This window comes from Silurus aristotelis, assembly GCF_946808225.1.
Source record: "Silurus aristotelis genome assembly, chromosome: 15".
In the NCBI taxonomy this organism is placed as follows: domain Eukaryota; kingdom Metazoa; phylum Chordata; class Actinopteri; order Siluriformes; family Siluridae; genus Silurus; species Silurus aristotelis.
The window spans coordinates 5,859,159-5,877,803 of NC_139588.1; the positions used below are offsets into that span (position 1 = coordinate 5,859,159).

The 18,645-nt window shown below is 36.5% G+C and overlaps 1 protein-coding gene across 2 annotated transcripts in view; it reads right to left on the bottom strand.

Moving 5' to 3' along the window:
* Positions 1–18,645, bottom strand: part of pde4dip (phosphodiesterase 4D interacting protein) — an 80,267-nt gene that overhangs the window by 44,507 nt on the left and 17,115 nt on the right. The window contains exons 4-8 of one of the 2 annotated variants that reach the window (XM_083562902.1): positions 9,091–9,204; positions 7,380–7,456; positions 3,517–3,634; positions 3,035–3,177; positions 2,581–2,737 (exon numbers count right to left, since the gene is read on the bottom strand). In XM_083562902.1, the coding sequence (XP_083419028.1) occupies positions 2,581–2,737; positions 3,035–3,177; positions 3,517–3,634; positions 7,380–7,456; positions 9,091–9,204 (609 nt within the window). Of the gene's footprint in view, positions 1–2,580; positions 2,738–3,034; positions 3,178–3,516; positions 3,638–7,379; positions 7,457–9,090; positions 9,205–18,645 lie in introns of both variants that reach the window. The other variant, XM_083562913.1, reaches the window with a different exon arrangement.

The following is an 18,645-nucleotide window of genomic DNA, read 5'->3' on the forward strand; positions in this document are numbered from 1 at the left end:
CTAATCAGCCAATGCATTGGGGTCTTTTTTTTTACTAACATGATCTCAGTGTTTATTGCTTCAGTTGACAGAAAGAGCAAAGAGTCAGAGAAACTCACTGGCCTGCCGTTTCTGCTACAGGGGGCAAAACTTTAAAAGGCCAAGCAAGTGTGACCACAATGTTTGAAAAGCAATAAAAAATGACTGACAAAACATTACAAATGGTACTCACAGGTCACATAAATATTTAATATGAATGCTAAATAGTTCTGGATAATTGATCATTTATTACACACACTCTCTCTATGTGGGGAATGGTTAAACTGATGAAAAAGTTGGGGATTTTCTTTATTTTTAAAAGAGATGTTATGGTTTGTAGTGAAGTGACATTACATTAAACTCATCTCGTGACTCAGGGGGAATCTCAAAAGCACCAAATGACAAGAAAACTAAGATTATAATACATTGTTTGGACAAAAGTGAAGGGTTCAGTGTTGGGTGTGTGTGCGTGTGTGTTTGTGTGTTTTCATGCGCATCATCAATCACTTGCGCTTATAAATTATGGCCAGTAGGTGTCACTGTCTCATTGCCCACAATTATATAGTTTTTCTAAGTTGCTTTGTAGCATTTTACGAATCATCCTTAATATTTGCAAAATTTGTACAAATGGCACAACACATTGTATTTCTTGCAAAAGCCTGTACTTTTCTTAAAATACTTGGTTCATCTCTCAAAAGTAAGTATTTGTGTCAATGAACAAATCATTGCCATCAAAATGAAAAGTTTGTTTGTCATAGTTCACAAACAAGATCGTCAAAATGTTTAGGCATGTTGTCAGTATGACGGGGCACAGTTTCAGTATTTGCTTATATAAACTACGGTTTGGATTACAATGATTCAATATGCACAAGGCTGAATTTCTTCTGTACGTCATCTATAAATTTCAGCAGTACAAATGTATTTATTTGATTGCATATTTGATTTATATAGATTGCAAGAGACTGGATAGAATTCACACTTTTACTGTACTGTAATAGTGTTTGTTTCCTGGTTGTTCATCAATTTTCAGAAATTGCAATTCTGTGTTTTGTCACCAATTGAAGGTTCACGAGATTCAACTTTGACCTGTTTTAGAGAACTAGTAGATTATTGGTTGATCTGATGCCGTTCACTCGCCCTCATTAGTGTCATATAGTCATCAATTTAAGAGACATTCACAAAAAAAAAGGCCAATAGAAGTTTAAGCTTGAGAGATTCTGACAACTGATTTAACCGTTTTGCATTCAAGGACTTATGCAATCAACTGATGAGATGTTTTAGGGGTTAAAACTATTCAGGTGAAACCAGTATAATGTATTTTAATTATCATGACAAAAAACTGCTAATGTAGGAAACAGCAGACCTTTGTGAACAATCAGTTAAAAGAACGTACAAAAGCATTTGCAATTTGTTCAAAGCAATAACAAATGTTTTTCTGATGTGCACAAGTGACTGAATGATGTGGAGGTTAAACAAGTAGTTTTAAGAATTTAATTTACTGTATGATCTAAGAAATGATTGAAAGCAGCTGAGAAAAACTGTAATAATAATAACACTAACAATAATAGATAGATAGATAGATAGATAGATAGATAGATAGATAGATAGATAGATAGATAGATAGATAGATAGATAGATAGATAGATGTCTGTACAGTGCACAAAAGTATTATTATTTTTGTATTATTATTTCTACATTTCATATTTACTCAGGTGCATATGTATAGTATGCAACTGGAAAACAGAGACGCTGTGCTTATTTATAAATGTGCCTGTGAAAAGGGAACAGTAGGCTGCAGTATGCTATGGTGCTTGCTGACCTACATACAGTGGTAGGCGTGTGTGTGTGTGTGTGAGTGTGTGTGTGTGTGTGTGTGTGTGTGTGTGTGTGTGTGTGTGTGTGTGTGTGTGTGTGTTTATATGTGTGTTTATAAATAAAAGTAGATATCTGAGCCATTGCATCCATTTGGAAAGATAGACTGATGTTGTGCACTTGCCTGTAATTACACTGAATGAACTACAGTTGCACAGTTAAGTTTCATTTTGATTAATATACAGTAAATCGCACACACACACACACACACACACACACACACACACACACACACACACACACACACACACACACACACACACACACACATTTAATATTGTCAGTGATAAATCTGACTTCAGACATTTTTTTTTATGTCCATACAGAGATGAAATACAACTATACTGTATACGTATCCCATCAGCCAATCATGATTGCAACATATAGTATAAAATTGTGCATATGCAGCACAGAAATTCAGTTAATTAGCAAGTATAAGAATAAACTGATTTTGTCCATGGTTTGCTTAATGTTTATTCTTCATTTATTTTTTTTTATGACAGAATGGTGTGAAAAACAAAAAAATCCTTGAAAAAAAGACCAGGTGATGTTTCCCCAATTCTTTATCTGTTTTATGTGAAAATGAACCTGGATCTACATGATCGTTGTATTGCTGCCACATGATTGGCTGATATGTGCAGTTGCTCAGACGTTCCTAAAAAAACAGAGTGTGTCATATCATCATCATACCTTCATATCTCTGTCTTTCTGCTGAAAAGACGTGCTCAGGACCTGCAGTTCTTCCTCCAGCTGAGTCACTTTACGAGAAAGAGAGTCCACCTCTTCATGCAGAGATCTTTCTTCTTCCTCTTTCCTGACCAAATCCTCAGTTAAATTCTGAATCAGCCTGAGTACAGAATTGCAGATTGATGTGATGTGCCAACCAAAACCAAGATCTGGCTCCTCACTAGAGATGCAAATTCTGGAAACTTTCTATGGGAACTTCATCTGGGGAATTTTGGCAATATTCCAAGTTGGAAAGTTTATGGGAATATGTGCAACATTTAAATTGCCTGTTTTCGGCTTTGGCAATTTTGTAAAATCCCAAAATATTCCCATAAATTTCCGCTAATTACCATGGAAAGTTTTCAGTCTTGAAAATTTCTATAATTTTGCAACCCTGGTCCTCAATTGATTCGCTAACCTCTCTTTCTCAGCCAGCATTTCCTCCTGTGTCTCCTTAGTCTCCATCACCCGCATCCTGTTCTCCAGATCCACACAGCGCTGAGATTCTGAGGCGGCCAGCGAAGACATTTTTTCAGCTTCGCTCTTTGCGAGTTTAGACTCCTGATAACAGATCATAAAAGCAATTAGTGGAGACAAAGATCAGTGTTTGTAAATCTTAGGGTGGCTAATAGCAGGAGAAGATTCAAGTAAGAAAATGTAATGTAAAAGAACCCAAAGCTAAGTAGCTTAGTATTTAAGCATTAGACTTTGGATCGGAAAGTAATGAGTTCAAATCCCAGCCACAAAAAGATGCCACTAATGATGCCGTAAATGTAAAAATGTAAGATCTTCCTGATGACGTGAACAATACAGCCTGTAAAGTATGGCAGGTCCTCACAAGTATACAAGGATGGTACAAGAAATACATGTGTGTGTGAGAGACTGAGTGTATGTGCGCACCTCCTGCAACAGCTGGATCTTGTTCTCCAAGACCTCCTGAATGTGGGAGATCTCCTGCCTCTTCTCTTCACCCTGACGCTGCACATCGGCTCCATTCTGATTCCTCTGTGTTTCTGTTCTGCTTTCGGGTAAAAGAATTTTCTAACTTTTAGAAGTCTTGATGTGAAGTTTTATATATATGTATATATTTATAATCAGACCTTCGATACAATATTAAGGCCTCGTTTTGTGTGGAAGTTTGGTGAGAACTGAAGCCACCTCAGAATTGACATCAGCGATGCTTAAAGCAGCATCTGATAGACATGTGACTCAATGTTATACAACCTAATAGTGTTACACGATGTGTGAGGTCACTGGAAAGCCATCGTTCTGAGTCCCTACACAGCTGGCTGCTTTTATGCTAAAATCAATGTGTTACTACGGTGATTTGTTTAGCGACATGATGGTGTTAATTTTAAAAGAGTGATAGAATCCATCAACAAAATATCACTCGGGGGACTGTTGGCTACTGGTGAAGTGTCTAATAAAAGTCTGGCACTTATCCTGTGGAATTTTATATCAGCTCATGAGTAGGATCATGATTAAAATGTCTATGTACAGCAGATATACACATCAAGTGAGAAAGAGAAAGAGAGAGTGAGAAAGAGAAAGAGAGAGAGAGAGAGAGAGAGAGAGAGAGAGAGAGAGAGAGAGAGAGAAAGAGAGACTCTGGAGAACTTAATTTTAATTAATGTAATTATATATGTGTAGGTCTGGGTATTTGTGTGTCTTTGCTCTAGAAACTCACTTTACTTATGAGTGCCATTAATGAATAGCTGTAGGAATATTCCGAATAATAAAAAAAAAAAACCATAATCATTAATACTTTGTACATTGTATAAAATATTCATACTTCACTCTCATATATGCCTCTGTGATAAGATTGTAGTTTTGTAAAATTATTAAGTAATAAAACACTTATAGTGCTTTTATAGGAAAATAATAATAATAATAATAATAATAAAAAGCTAATTTGGTGTGATGTGGTCCAACATTAAACAAATCTATTGATATCAAAAAGTGTTTTTTACACTTACAGAGGAAAACCCGTAATAGTAGAAATTAATAAATAGTAGATAGTGGTAGATAATGTTGTACTGTATTTTTCGGACTATAAGCCGCTACGTTTTCCCATGTTTAAAAAAAGTTTTTTTTTTTACGCACGACGATGCCAAAAGATAAACTCCCGACAGAAATAGTTGTGAAAGGAAGGAGGAAGACAGTGAACAATGACTTTCTTGGTCGGCTACTGTTTAGATACACGCTGTTGTAATGCGTTGAGTCATGGTTAAGGGAGAGCTCACTAACTCCAGTTACAACAGAAATCATATAAGCACAGACAGGTTTCCAAAACTCGTGCTTTTTTATTTTTCTTGGCAACAGCGCTTTGTGCGGAACATGCTTAAAATCTGAGTTTCCTCCGGAACACATTAAGTGGCGGACTGCACGTTTGTTTAGTCTCTGTCTTGCACTTTCAGCACTTTTTTTAAATAATTGTTAAACTTGAGAACATACACAACTATGACAAGGATATAAAAAAGAAAGAGTTAGCACAGTGTCACTGTGGCTACTCACTCCATACAGGAAATAATACATAGAGGATTTATTGTGCGTTGTTTTGTGCATTCCCTGAATCGTTAAAGTTCCTGCCTTCGCCAATGCTAGCAATAAACTATTTAAGAGTATTTTGTTTAAAATTGTTTTAAAAATGTAAACTGTTGATGTTCACAAATGTTAAAACGGATAAACCGCGTTAATAAAAAAACAACAAGCAATTTTATGTTTTGTATTTCTTCCCCCAAACTGTACTGAAATAGTACCGAACCGTGACTTAAAAACCGAGGTCTGTACCGAACCATACATTTTGTGGTACACCCCTAGTAGATAGTAGTAAACTGTAGATAGTAACAAACAGTAAAAGATAGTAGACACAAATAGATAGCAGATAGTAAGATTGTAGGTAGTAATAGATATGAGATATGAGATAGTTATAGATAGAAATAAATAGTAGATAGTAATATATAATAAATAGTAGATAGAAATAGATAGAAGTGAGTAATAGATTGTAGATAGTAATAGATAATAGATAGTATATAGAAATAGATAGTTATAAATAGTAGATAGTAATAGACTGTAGATAGTTTTAGATAGTAGATAACAATAAATAGTAGATAGTAATAGACTGTGGATAATAATAGATAATAGATCTTAGATAGAAATAGATAGTAATAAGTATTAGATAGTAATTTGCCAATAGTAGGACATTTTATGGTTGTATTTAATGGTATGGAACATCTGCAAAAGAAGTATTTGTAGCCATTTAGGACATAAATGGACGAACACTAGTGACATTGCACCAAGCACAGTACAGATATTATAGTGTTTATATGTCTATACACTATGTGGACAATAATTTGTGGACACCTCAACATAAGATTTGTATGTGATTTATAAACATCCCTTCCCACATAAATAACGTTCAATGTCTTGCTGGAACACGTTTTGGGCTCGTAGTTCATGTGAAGGGAAAATGTAATGCTACTGCACCCATCTGTACAACTCTGTCATAACAATTTGGGCAAGAAACTTATACAGCTGGAAAAGTCAGGTGTCCCAATACTTTTGTCCACAAGATGCATACTATGCTCTGCTTAAATACTTGATCCTAAATGTCTGGATGATGTGAGTTTAAACCATTAAACCTGTCAGATTAATCAGTGTTTTGAATAAATGTTAGGCCCTATAAACATCTGGAAACATAGTAACATACACTTACAGTCACATACAAAGTGTGAGCGCTATTGTAAACATTTACTAATGACCTTAGTAAACTAAATGAAGGATTTTTTTTCCCACTGTTGTTTAACCTGTCTGGTGAATATGGTGATTTTGATAAATGAGTCAAGGCACAAGATAAATGTGATGAGAAGAAAATGTTACAACCAAAAATATTACAAAAAACAGATTCAGGAGTTTACATTATCAATACAGATGTGGCACAAAGACACATAATTCACACACCATTTCTCTCTCTCTCTCTCTCTCTCTCTCTCTCTCTCTCTCTCTCTCTCTCTCTCTCTCTCTCTCTCATAATGAATTATTAAAATTCATCAATAAAATCACAATATATCAATGTCTAATTTAATTCATTATTATTCTGTATATAAAACATCTAGTTCAGTCAGTTTTGCACTGCAAACTTTAATGACAGTTTTTGCATGTCAATGCTAGAAAGTGGGCATGGTATAAACGGGATTAGCATTACACCAATTTAACGCACTCAGATTCACGCCGGGCCGTTATTCACTCTTGCATCATGCATAAACAATTTCCAGGTAGCTGTGTATTAAAATATAAGTAAGAGGTAATCCTTGTTCATTTACCAGCATTAACTTCAAGCTCTCATGTTCTGGATGCAGTGCAAAACTGAGTGAATGGTTAGTTATTTTGTATATACAGTTTATGGCTTGTTAGAGCTACAATTCTGCTGCTTTAAAACATACACAGAGATTAAGTAGTTTAATAAGATGATATTTATTTGTATGATAATGTGTATGTGTGAATTGTGGGTGTCTATATCATGTCTCTATTACTAATAAAGCTGTGTCAACTCTGTTTGCCCCGGCTTATTTATCAAAATTCATCATATGAGTTAAACGACATGCAAAAATCACTTATTGATCTCAGAAACTCAAGTAATGTTCACAGTAGATTCTGATTACTGTTTTTGTACTACAGGAACAACTTGTTCAACGATGTGACCTTCCAGCCAATCAGAAGCCAGTATTCAAACTGTAGTTATCTTACTCCCAAACACTACTTACAGAGCCTTGTCAAGCTGCTGCTGTCTCTCTAGTAGCTCTTGCTTCAAGCTCCCCACCTCAACCTTCAGCTCAATGTTCTGCAAAGCAAATACAACCAATCACAAATCATCACTTAAATATATTATGCCAATGAATTAAGTGCATATTTATTTCAAACAAGCATTGCTTATTATTCATAACCTATTTAAATACACATGAACTGCAATCCCAAGCAATTATATTTCACCATTTATGCAGGTTTTGTTTTTTGCTGAGGTTAAAATGGTTTCTCTAAAGCTGCAGTGTATTTCAGACTAATGTGTATTATTTATTAGGGTTCTAATGAATGTTATTGCTGTTTACTTCAGCTCTGTGCACTCTGTACAGTCTCCTGGGTGTAAGGTGGGACAAAAATAGCAGGACAGACAGTAGCCACCTGCTCCTACCCTTCCACAAGCTTGCTCTGTGTCTCCTAGTCTTGCTAATTCACCCCTACAACTGCAATCCAGAATAACGCTCATGTTGCTAGCTCGGATATAGCGCATGTGGGTCAGTGGGGCATTCTTTTTTCACAACCTAATAGAGTTTACAAAGTTCCAGCAAAAAGAGCGTGTCTCTATTTACTATGGAGACACTTGTAATAAAAAATAGTGTACTTTTCAGTGTACTTTAGTATATAATTGTGAAAGCAAAGTGTGTAATTTGAATATGTCAATGCAAAGTGTGTACTTTCTATATAGTATGAATACAGTGTGTACTTTGTATGTGTGTAAATGCAAAGTGTGTACTTTCTATATAGTATGAATACAGTGTGTACTTTGTATGTGTGTAAATGCAAAGTGTGTACTTTTTATGTGTGGATGCAGAGTGTGTACTTTATATACGTGTAAATGCAGTGTGTACTTTTTATATATAAGTGTGAATACAGAGTGTATACTTTGTATACATGTGAATGAAAAGTGTGTCCTTTTTTTTAAATAAGTGTGAATACAGAGTGTGTATTTTGTATTGTTGAGAAATTTCCCCACTGTGGGACGAATAAAGGTATATCTTATCTTATACATGTGAATGAAAAGTAAGTACTTTTTATATACGTGTGAATGCAGAGTGTGTACTTTGTGCATGTGAATGCAATGTGTGTACTTTTTATATATAAGTGTAAATACAGAGTGTGTACTTTGTATATGTGTGTAGTGAATGCCGTGTGTACTTTTTATATATGAGTGTGAATACACAGTCTGTAATTGGTATACATGTGAATAAAAAGTGTGTACTTTTTATATATAAGTGTGAATGCAGAGTGTGTACTTTGTATATGTGTGTAGTGAATGCCGTGTGTACTTTTTATATATAAGTGTGAATGCAGAGTGTGTACTTTGTATATGTGTGTAGTGAATGCCGTGTGTACTTTTTATATATAAGTGTGAATGCAGAGTGTGTACTTTGTATACATGTGAATAAAAAGTGTGTACTTTTTATATATAAGTGTGAATGCAGAGTGTGTACTTTGTATACATGTGAATAAAAAGTGTGTACTTTTTATATAAGTGTGAATACAGAGTGTGTACTTTGTATACATGTGTAGTGAATGCTGTGTGTACTTTTTATATATGTGTGAATACACAGTGTGTACTTTGTATACATGTGTAGTGAATGCTGTGTGTACTTTTTATATATGTGTGAATGCAGAATGTGTACTTTATATATAAGTGGGAATAAAGTGTCTACTGACCTTCCTGTGAACATCCTCTCTGCTACCATCGTCACTCTTTCCCTGAATCCTTTCCTCCAAAAAGTAGATGCGCAGCTTCAGGCTGAAGTTCTCCTTCTTCAGGTCGTTGAGGTGCTGCGAGATGGTGCGAAAGCCGTTACACGTCATTCTCTGTTTCCCAGCGGGGGCCTTGGACCCTCATCATTACACCATGCTGTCTCAGGAATTCTCAAGAACGAATTAGACTATTCTACAAAATGCTGACACATATACACAAACAATCAGACACACTCAAGAAAGCAAAAAAAAAAAGAAACTAATAATTAACTATGGATAAGGGCATCTGCCAAATGCCCCAAATATAAATGTAAATACTAATTAATCTTGAGTAGATCAGTGTCAACAACAACACTGTGCTGCAAGTTAGAGAAATATCCTGCTCTGAAAAGTTTGTTGCATTGGGTGTGTGTGTGGGTGTATGTGTGTATGGGGGTGGGTGGGGGGCTGGATGGGTTGAGGAGGGGTGGCAGGGTGTGTTACTATCTTTAACCTGAGAATTTATGCCAGGCATGAGCAGTGCCGTGAGGGGAACACACACACGCACGCACGCACGCACGCACGCACGCACACACACACACACACACACACACACACACACACACACGCGCGCAACTGGTGTTAGCTGATCCTGTTATTAAACCCACCAGCTCACACAGGAGACAACTGGATGTTGGGGCACACACTCTTTTAATCTCTTACTCCTTCATCAATACTGCATATGTGTTGGTATTGGGACACCTAACTTTTCCAGCCATGTGTGGTTCTTCCTCAAATTGTTACCACGAAGTTGATCGCATTAAATTTTACCTTTAAACCTGTTTATAGCATGATAATGTCTCTGTGCACAAAGCTAGCTCCTTTAAGATTTGTTTTTTGTGGGTTTCAAGTGAGTGAAAGATCTTGAGTGGCCTGTTATAGAGCTCTCAATCCTAAAGAACATCTTTAGGATGAATGTGAACACTGACTGCACCCCAGGCCTCCTCACCTCACATAAATCAATAGCTGACTTTACTAACACCCTTGTGGCTGAATGAACATTAATCTTCACAAAATTTAGTGGAACATCTTCCCACTTCCCCAGAGTGGTGGTTTAATAACAGTGAATGGGCACTGAAGGTGGAATTGGATGTTCAAAAAGTGCATGGTATCATATCAGCACATAATATTGACTATCTCATTACAGTGGCACCTGTTAAGGGGTGAAATATATTAGGCAGCAAATGACCAGAACAAGTTCTCAAAGTTGACTTGTTGAGAAACTGGGCAAGTGCAATGTGCGATTTGAGTGACTTTGGCCAAGCACCAAACTGTGATGTTTGGATGACAGGGTCCGAGCATCTCCAACACAGCAGGTCTTGTGGGTTGTGTTCAGTGGTTATTACCTACCAAAAGTGGTCTGAAGAGGGACAAATTGTGCAATGTCCGATCTCAAGGATTAATTCAAATTCAAATAATTCAAATTGCTGAAAATGTGGCTTCATGCTGGTTATAATGAAATATCTGATGCAGAGATTGTGGAAAAACCTGACCTTTATTTAATATGGCACACTACTTTGGACCACCCTATAAAATTATTTATTTATCTGTTTGTTTGTTTGTTCAGTTTATTAGTGTTCTTACAAGCGTCTCTGGCCATGAGGGGGCAGTATGGAATTAAAAAGTGATGGGTAAATAAATAAATAATTATACAGTATATGTGTATGGATATATGAAACAGGCCCTGTCAGACAGGAGCGCTGGGTTATTTTTTTACGAAGCATCTTGTTTCAGCTGTCAGTGTGGAATTCCAGTCTGGGATTGCTCCCTTAACATCAGTCTAGTGAGCAGCGAAGGCGACTAACCCTTTTATCGAGACATCAAGACAAAGAAGGTCATGGAAACAGCTTTATGTGATCCTGAATTGAAAAAAAAAATCCTATTCACATGCACAATATTAATCAATGAATAATCATTTGGACATCAGTTGCAAGACTTGAGCTGTTTTGGTGGATTTTCCAAAACAGCCCAAAGCAACTTCCACTGCCGTAACAACAGAATAAAAACACACCAGCTTTAAAAAAAGAAACAGCTTGTATTTTTCCCAATTTGTCAAATAGACCAGAAACACCATTTTGATGTCTTTATTAAGCATAGATGATTAATAAGTAAAGAATATGTCACATCTCGAATAATAGACAAAGTAAAGCCATTTGTTTGCAAGTGTGTGTGTGTGTGTGTGTGTGTGTGTGTGTGTGTGTGTGTGTGTGTGTACAGGTTTTATAATTCTGTCTCTGTCTGGCTTTAATCAAATCCCAGTACAATAAAAAGGAGAGGTTTGCTCTGCTTGATTCAGCCACAGACTGTGATCTTTTGAAGCTCTTCACATATAATCATGTGACTTCATAGCTTATGACATCACAAGATAAGAATTACGCCATTTCAATGGAATGTAATCAGGATTACTGACAATCACGTCTTCATACTTTATTTTTTGATCCAAAATAATCATTAAAGCGCCAAAACCTCTGTTTTTCCCCCAATCGAAGATGTGTATTTCAAGTCATGTGACTTTATTGTCATTTAAAGGCAAATGTGCATTTTTCTTGTTACATGTAGATTCCATTAGAAAGCTGGGGTCAGAGTACATGGTCAAGATTGGCAGCTTGGCAATACTGGGGGCCTTTCAATCAATAAACCAGAGCCTTAACCTTTAAACTACTACTTCCCCAACCACTACTATTTCGGCCATATACAATGGAATTGCTCTATAAAATAACAAATAAACTCAAGATAAAACTTCAGAAGAGTCCAATACACCGGACTATATAAAGTGCATGTGTGCAAACAAATCTCATAGTTGGTTCTTTATGAATGATATGTTGATACATGTGACTCTAATTCCATATATTCCACATTTCTAAACTCATTTATCTCAGCATTTTAGGGTTTTGGATGCCAAAATCTGCTTTTATTTTTACATGTTCTTGTTAATAATTGGTCAAAAAGATTTAAGTGAGAGCATTAAATTAGTATTATGTCTACTAATACAGACTTCTTGTAAATATCTTTTACATATAAAATACTCAGAAGCAGAAAAATCTCACAATGAACAAATAATCATATATCTAAATGTTTATTTGATATAAACGAATAAATGAACATTTCCACCTCTAGTAGCTGAAAAATACATACAAATGTCCTCTTTCTTTTTTGAACTGAGCTGATGCCCTCGCCAGATGTTTTGAAAATTCCAAAAAGCAGACAATTATGCAAAAGAAACAGCTTTCATCGACCAACGAGAGCATCCCAAACTGTACACAAGATACAACCTCGTTCTGTTCTGGCTGATCTTTCCTATCAATCAATCAATCAATCAATCAATCAATCAATCAATCAATCAATCAATCAATCAATCAAATTGTGATTCACATTATTAATGATCTTTATTTATTATTATATAAAAATGAATAAACTAAATAATAATAGTAATAATAATAATAATAATAATAACTGAATTAATTAAGTGATCTCTTTTACATTTTTTTCTATAAAAATTCTATAAAAATAAATTATTTTTATTATATATAATTTTTTTAATAAAAAAAAAAAAAAAAAATTTTATTAAAAAATTTAATTGAAATTTATTTATAATCTCTTCATGAAAACAGATATATATATATACATTCTTTGGAGCATTTGAATTGAACACATATTGTGTTATATATATATATATATATATATATATATATATATATATATATATATATATATATATATATATATATATATATATATAACACAATATGTGTTCAATTCAAATGCTCCAAAGAATGTGTTTATGAACAAAAAACGTATATAATAAAAAAAGGTCAAAGCTCAGCGAGTGTCTCAAACCAAATCCAGAAGCTATAACATTAGCTGCAGTTTTACAGTGCAGTAAAACGGTCTTGTTTGAGGGTGATGTCTGTGTTTATGTCAGTTTTCCTGTGTTGCTGTTTTTCGAATTTCCTAAAGGGCATGGTACACGTGTTCATGTTAAAAAGGCACATTGACAGCCTGAGTCTTTATTGAATGGCAGCGTAAATCAGGCAGAAAATGGCTGGTGAACATGTGACGGGGCGGAGCAGCAATGGCTTGTATAGCATAATAGAAGTATTCAGGTATAACTGATTCTGTATTTGCAGTTGCACCATGATCCTGGGTTTGCAGTGTATACACAATATGTAGTGCAATGTCATTAACAGCCACATGACCTAATGTATTTATGTACAGTACTACTGTATAAAGTATTCAGTCACAGTTTAATATCTCTCAGTTGTCCACATTACATGAAACATATCAGTGTTCCATGTTACTTTTTCATGATGACTACGATTTTGTGGCAAACAATAAGACGAATGACATGATTCATCCTCAATAATATTGTTTTTCTTCTCTTGTCCTTTCTTCTCTGCAACCTTTACCCCCGTTTCTCTATCATTTTGGTGGGTAAATTGCTCACAGATGTGGTGGCAGTGGAGAGTGCCAGTAGAGTGTGTTTGTAAATGTGTGTGTGCAGAACTCAGTTCTGAGGCCTTTACCATTTTGCCAGCATCTTACTGAGAAAGGGTTGGGGGTAGCTTTTCCGAAGAGTGTGCCAGCTGCTCCGTGGTGTAAACACACACACACACACACACACACACACACACACACACACACACACACACACACACACACACACTTGAACATTTACACACAGCAAAACACAGTGCAGATTGAAAAACAGAGTCTGACTCAGACACCCACACCCTTGTTCCCTGCAGTGTCGGAGTCAAGCGTCTGTGTATACATGTGTGTGTGTGTGTGTGTGTGTGTGTGTTTTGGGAAGGTTTGTGGAGAAGGCGTGGACACACTCTGGGGACTTACGGCTGTCTTAAAATCTGTTGTCGGAGACTATCTGAATAAAAAAAAAACCTGACACACCAAAGTGACTTGGAAGAGCTTCAGCGGAAATGCTTCATACATCTGGTACTCAAACACAGCACAATAGCCATTATTTTTCTCCCTCATCACTGTTTTCTTCTTCTTCAGCTTCTCCTTTCTTCACCCTTTACAAACTCAAGCAACTCCACAGTCCAGCTTGGTGCAACCTAAGCATCCAAAACTCTCCCAATGGCCAGATCTGTGAGCTCTTGCTTTAAGATCTGATGCTTTAGTTCCAGTACCCTTGTGAGATTTTTTACCACCATCCCTGAGCACACTGTGTTACAGATGGCCTGGTCATATAGCTCAGATCCATCCTGTAGGATTGATACTCCCACTGAGCGGCTACAATTTATACTTGGACTTTTCCCTCTTAGACAATAATACCTCCATAGTATGGAGTATAACCAGCATATGAATGCTGCACTCGATTTACCTCAGTACCTCGATTTCAACCTGCATACAATCGAGGTGTGAGTCAGAAAAAGAAAATGGATGCATTTTATTAGCATCAAGCTACACAGCTAACACTGAGTGATATATTTTCCTGAAGAGGCTGTGTTGTAGATTGAACTAGCATATGCTAATATACAGTGCAGCTCATCTAAGAAGTGTTTATTTGTTTGTTTACTGATTCAATGAGCAGCCATTTTGTTTCAGTGTCTCAATGTGAACTACAAGAAATAAGTAAATTTTTTACTCTTTCTTTAGAATTTTTTTTAAATCATCATCATTATATAAAATATATTTTTGCAGTGATGAGTGATGATTCCAGAAGAAGAGCCTTGTGTCACTCCATCATATGATCATTTAAGCTTGGCTGGGCTTACTGCTTTACATTAGCTTTCTTATCCTTTTCAACATATTTGAAACAGAGGTAGAGATAAAATTCTGTGATCAGAGACTTTCTAGGGAGAGAATGTACTGTAGGAGGACCAATGGGAAAAAGGAGAGAACGCTTTTGGAGTTGTTACTCCACTGGCAGGACATCTGAGGCTTGGCTTTCAATCGCAGTGCTCCCTGTTTCCATCTCTCCCCCTCTCTCTCATCTACCAGAACACATTCAAAGGTGCTAGCTCTGAGTGTCTGCCAAGCAGGAAGTGACCTCAGTGGAAAAAAATGGGATGAGAGGTGTGCATGAGTGTGTCCATGGGAGGCCATGTTTATTCCAGCAAGCTTCGCGGTTACAAAAAAATCCAGTGGAGTAAACCAATGACTGAGTGAAAGAGGTAGCAGTCCTTCCTCCACCCCGAAGTCTTCTAGAGCTCCACCAAAGGTATAAAATGATCACAGATGAAGTTCAGAGTGTCTCCATCATCCGAATCTGTGAGGTCACTTTTCCAAGCTCAAAATGTCCATGCCGCGACTTACATAAACCAACATGGATTACATGAAACTAATATGCACCATTGTTCACCTCGGTGTGCGCGCTCAACGACTGCAGCGAAACATTTTCCCAGACCTAACCATAAACAGAGCCTCTGCATTTTTTCATGTTAGAGGCAAAGTTCTGTTTAACCAAGGACAAGCTGAGGTTCCTAGACGCACATCAAAACCCCCGAAGCTGCTTTTAATTCAATGTGTTTACGGTGGGTCTAAATTATGGGATCAAATTCCCCCAGTACCAAAAACCACTGCCAACTCTCCCAACCAGCACTTTTGTCTTACACAGACATGAAACAAGATATGGCCACATCTCTTTCTCTCTCTCTTTTTCTGTCTTCTAGGGTCTCTCTGTCGTCACGATCATGAGAGCAGCTGCTAAACAAACAGGATGCAGAAACAAAAAGCTCTACTCTTTAAACAGGAGAGGAATCGCCCACGGCAGAACACATTTTAAAACAAAGCCGTACGAATGCAGCCCGGGACAAACGTCCTGACTGTCCTGTAAGACTCCAGCACACACCTCACATGTCTCACAGAACTGCTGCATCCTGTTCTGTTCTGTTCTGTTCTCTTTGCTTTAATGGCTCATCATGGTTCATCTGCAGTTTATATGCAATTATGCATGGCACTGGGACAAACCGATGACTGCTTGAGGTGAAATTCTGTTGCACAGGAGGAGTAAATCCAGACGAGGGTGCTAGAGTAACAGGCGACACAGGTTCGGAAGGCAAATCTGTTGGATTTTTTATAGAGCCAATGTCAATCTGTCAATTATATTGCACTGATTATCTTTATTCGGTCTGAATACTCACACACATATTACTCTCAGTGCGTCATGACGTGTGTATTACTACTGATTATTCATGCTAGTTCTGCTCATAAATCAAACAAGGACTCCCTAATTAGAAAAATATTATCATTATGCGAAGATGCAAAACCTAAAACAAGCACAAGATTATATGGTTTAAAATAGATGAAAGGGCATGTAGATTTAAAGAAAAACAGGCCTTTTGAACAGGTTTCATTCATAAGTAAGTCCCTGAATCCCTATATATATATATATATATATATATATATATATATATATATATATATATATATATATATATATATATATATATATATATATATATATATATATATATAATAATATGATATAATATAATACAGTATATATTACAATCAATTTGATGAGAGTTCTTTTTCACTGTACACTACACTACAGTATATGTATACTACACTACAGTATATGTATACTACACTATGTAGTATTATATACTATTTCTATTATAAGTATTTACACATTCTAAAGCCTGAATTTAAATGTGTTTATTTACTGATTCACCGTTTAAGTGGAAACAAGACTCGTGTCAACTTTGGAACTAATTTGGAGTCGGGATACATTATAGTAAAAACAATTGTTTTTGGGGGGTTTTACAAGACACATTATAGCGTTATGTTCTGGTTGGAAACAAAGAAACCTTGATTTGATTTATTGCGAGCCAGCGGTGTGCCATAATTCCAGTCTGGAGTTTTGGAAAATTCTCCATCTGAAATGTGATTAGCCGGAGTGTGTCGGCCTGCCGGCATTTCCTGATTGGCTAAGTGCCTGGTTAGTGTTTAATAACCCAGCCATAAGCGCAACGCGAATGTGCTGGCGTCGAATTCACAGGCCCACATCCTTACAGTCCTGGCAGAGGACGGCCATCACTTTGCTTAATCTTACCCTTCCTGACAAATTAAATAAGCTCGTGTCTGGTTCTTATTAGCGGCGCATTACTGATAATTGCAGCACTATTTACAAACACCGCTAGCCAGGCCGGTCCTCACGGGCCTGCAGTACCTGCCACGACACATAATAAGGCTTTTTACCCCACTGTACTCTAATTTGCACCAGGCTTAAGCAATTTAACAAGGGTTTGATGGTTCAGTTCTTGTGTTTCATACGCAGCCGGAACGCTTTCACGGGAGTGAGCAGCGACCACTCGAGTGTGGTCATTAAAGTAGACGAGAAGCTTTTTCAAAAATCGGATTACTGCCACTCGTGGACCCAGGGCTCGAATCTCGCCAGACTAGGCTGAGTTTATTGATCTCACATGCAATAAACATCTTCTGGGGACAGGAACGTCGCCCAGTAAATCGGTATTGTTACCTGCTGGTGAACTGTTAGAGAAAAAAATGTGAAAAAGACACTATAAAATAAAAACACAGATATGAAACAAATAGCAGAAAAAAACAGTTTACAGTAATGGAATTAGAGAAGCGATATACTGTAATGACTGAATCCTAATTGAATGACTGATTTCTGTATTTTGTCATATTGTTGCAAAGTCTACTGAAATTAGACTCATTTAATTGAGATACACTATATGATCCAAATTTTCTGATACTTCCAGATTGATTCCCTTTTTTCCAGTTATAATAAGGAAATACTTTATTGATCATTCAGCTAGAATGAGATCAGGTGCTGATATTTTTGAGAAGTGTTCGGTGGGGTTGAGGTGGTCACAGCTCTTTGCAGGACACTTACGTACTTCCATTTCAACCTTAAAACACCATATTTTAATGAAGCTTGCTTTGTGTAAAGGAGCATTGTCATGCTGGAACAGGATTGAACCCCTTAGTTACAATGCAAAGGCAAACAAAGTCATCCTATACCAGGGATCTAGAACATTTCTTACACCAGTTTCATTAAGAAAATATTTTTGTGTGTTTTGTATGTGATATCGCACCGTATGTAAATTTATCTACATGCATTTTCCCAAGAACGTCCTTGCGACCTGGTAGAAACTCTTCCAAAGCCTGGTACTGGGTGGAATACCAATGGTGGAGGATCTCAGCTCTATACAATCATGTTCATTGTAACAGTTTGGTGAAGAATCACATATGGATGTGATGGTCAAAAATTCAAATACTTTGAGTTATATAGTGTATAATTGCTTGCATTCTTTTCAGCTTCCTGGTGTTCACCTGCCTTATATGGAGTCACATGTATTACAACCTGATCATAAAAGTATCTAAAAAACCTACACCTAGTGTCGTGCTCCACTTCCTACATTTAATCACATCGCTGTGGATACGAAATCAGCTGCTCCAATACGTCCATCAGATCTCTTAATCTGTCACAATGTATGAACAAATGAGAATGTGAATGTAATGCAAACCAGAAATACACAGAAAAAGAATGGA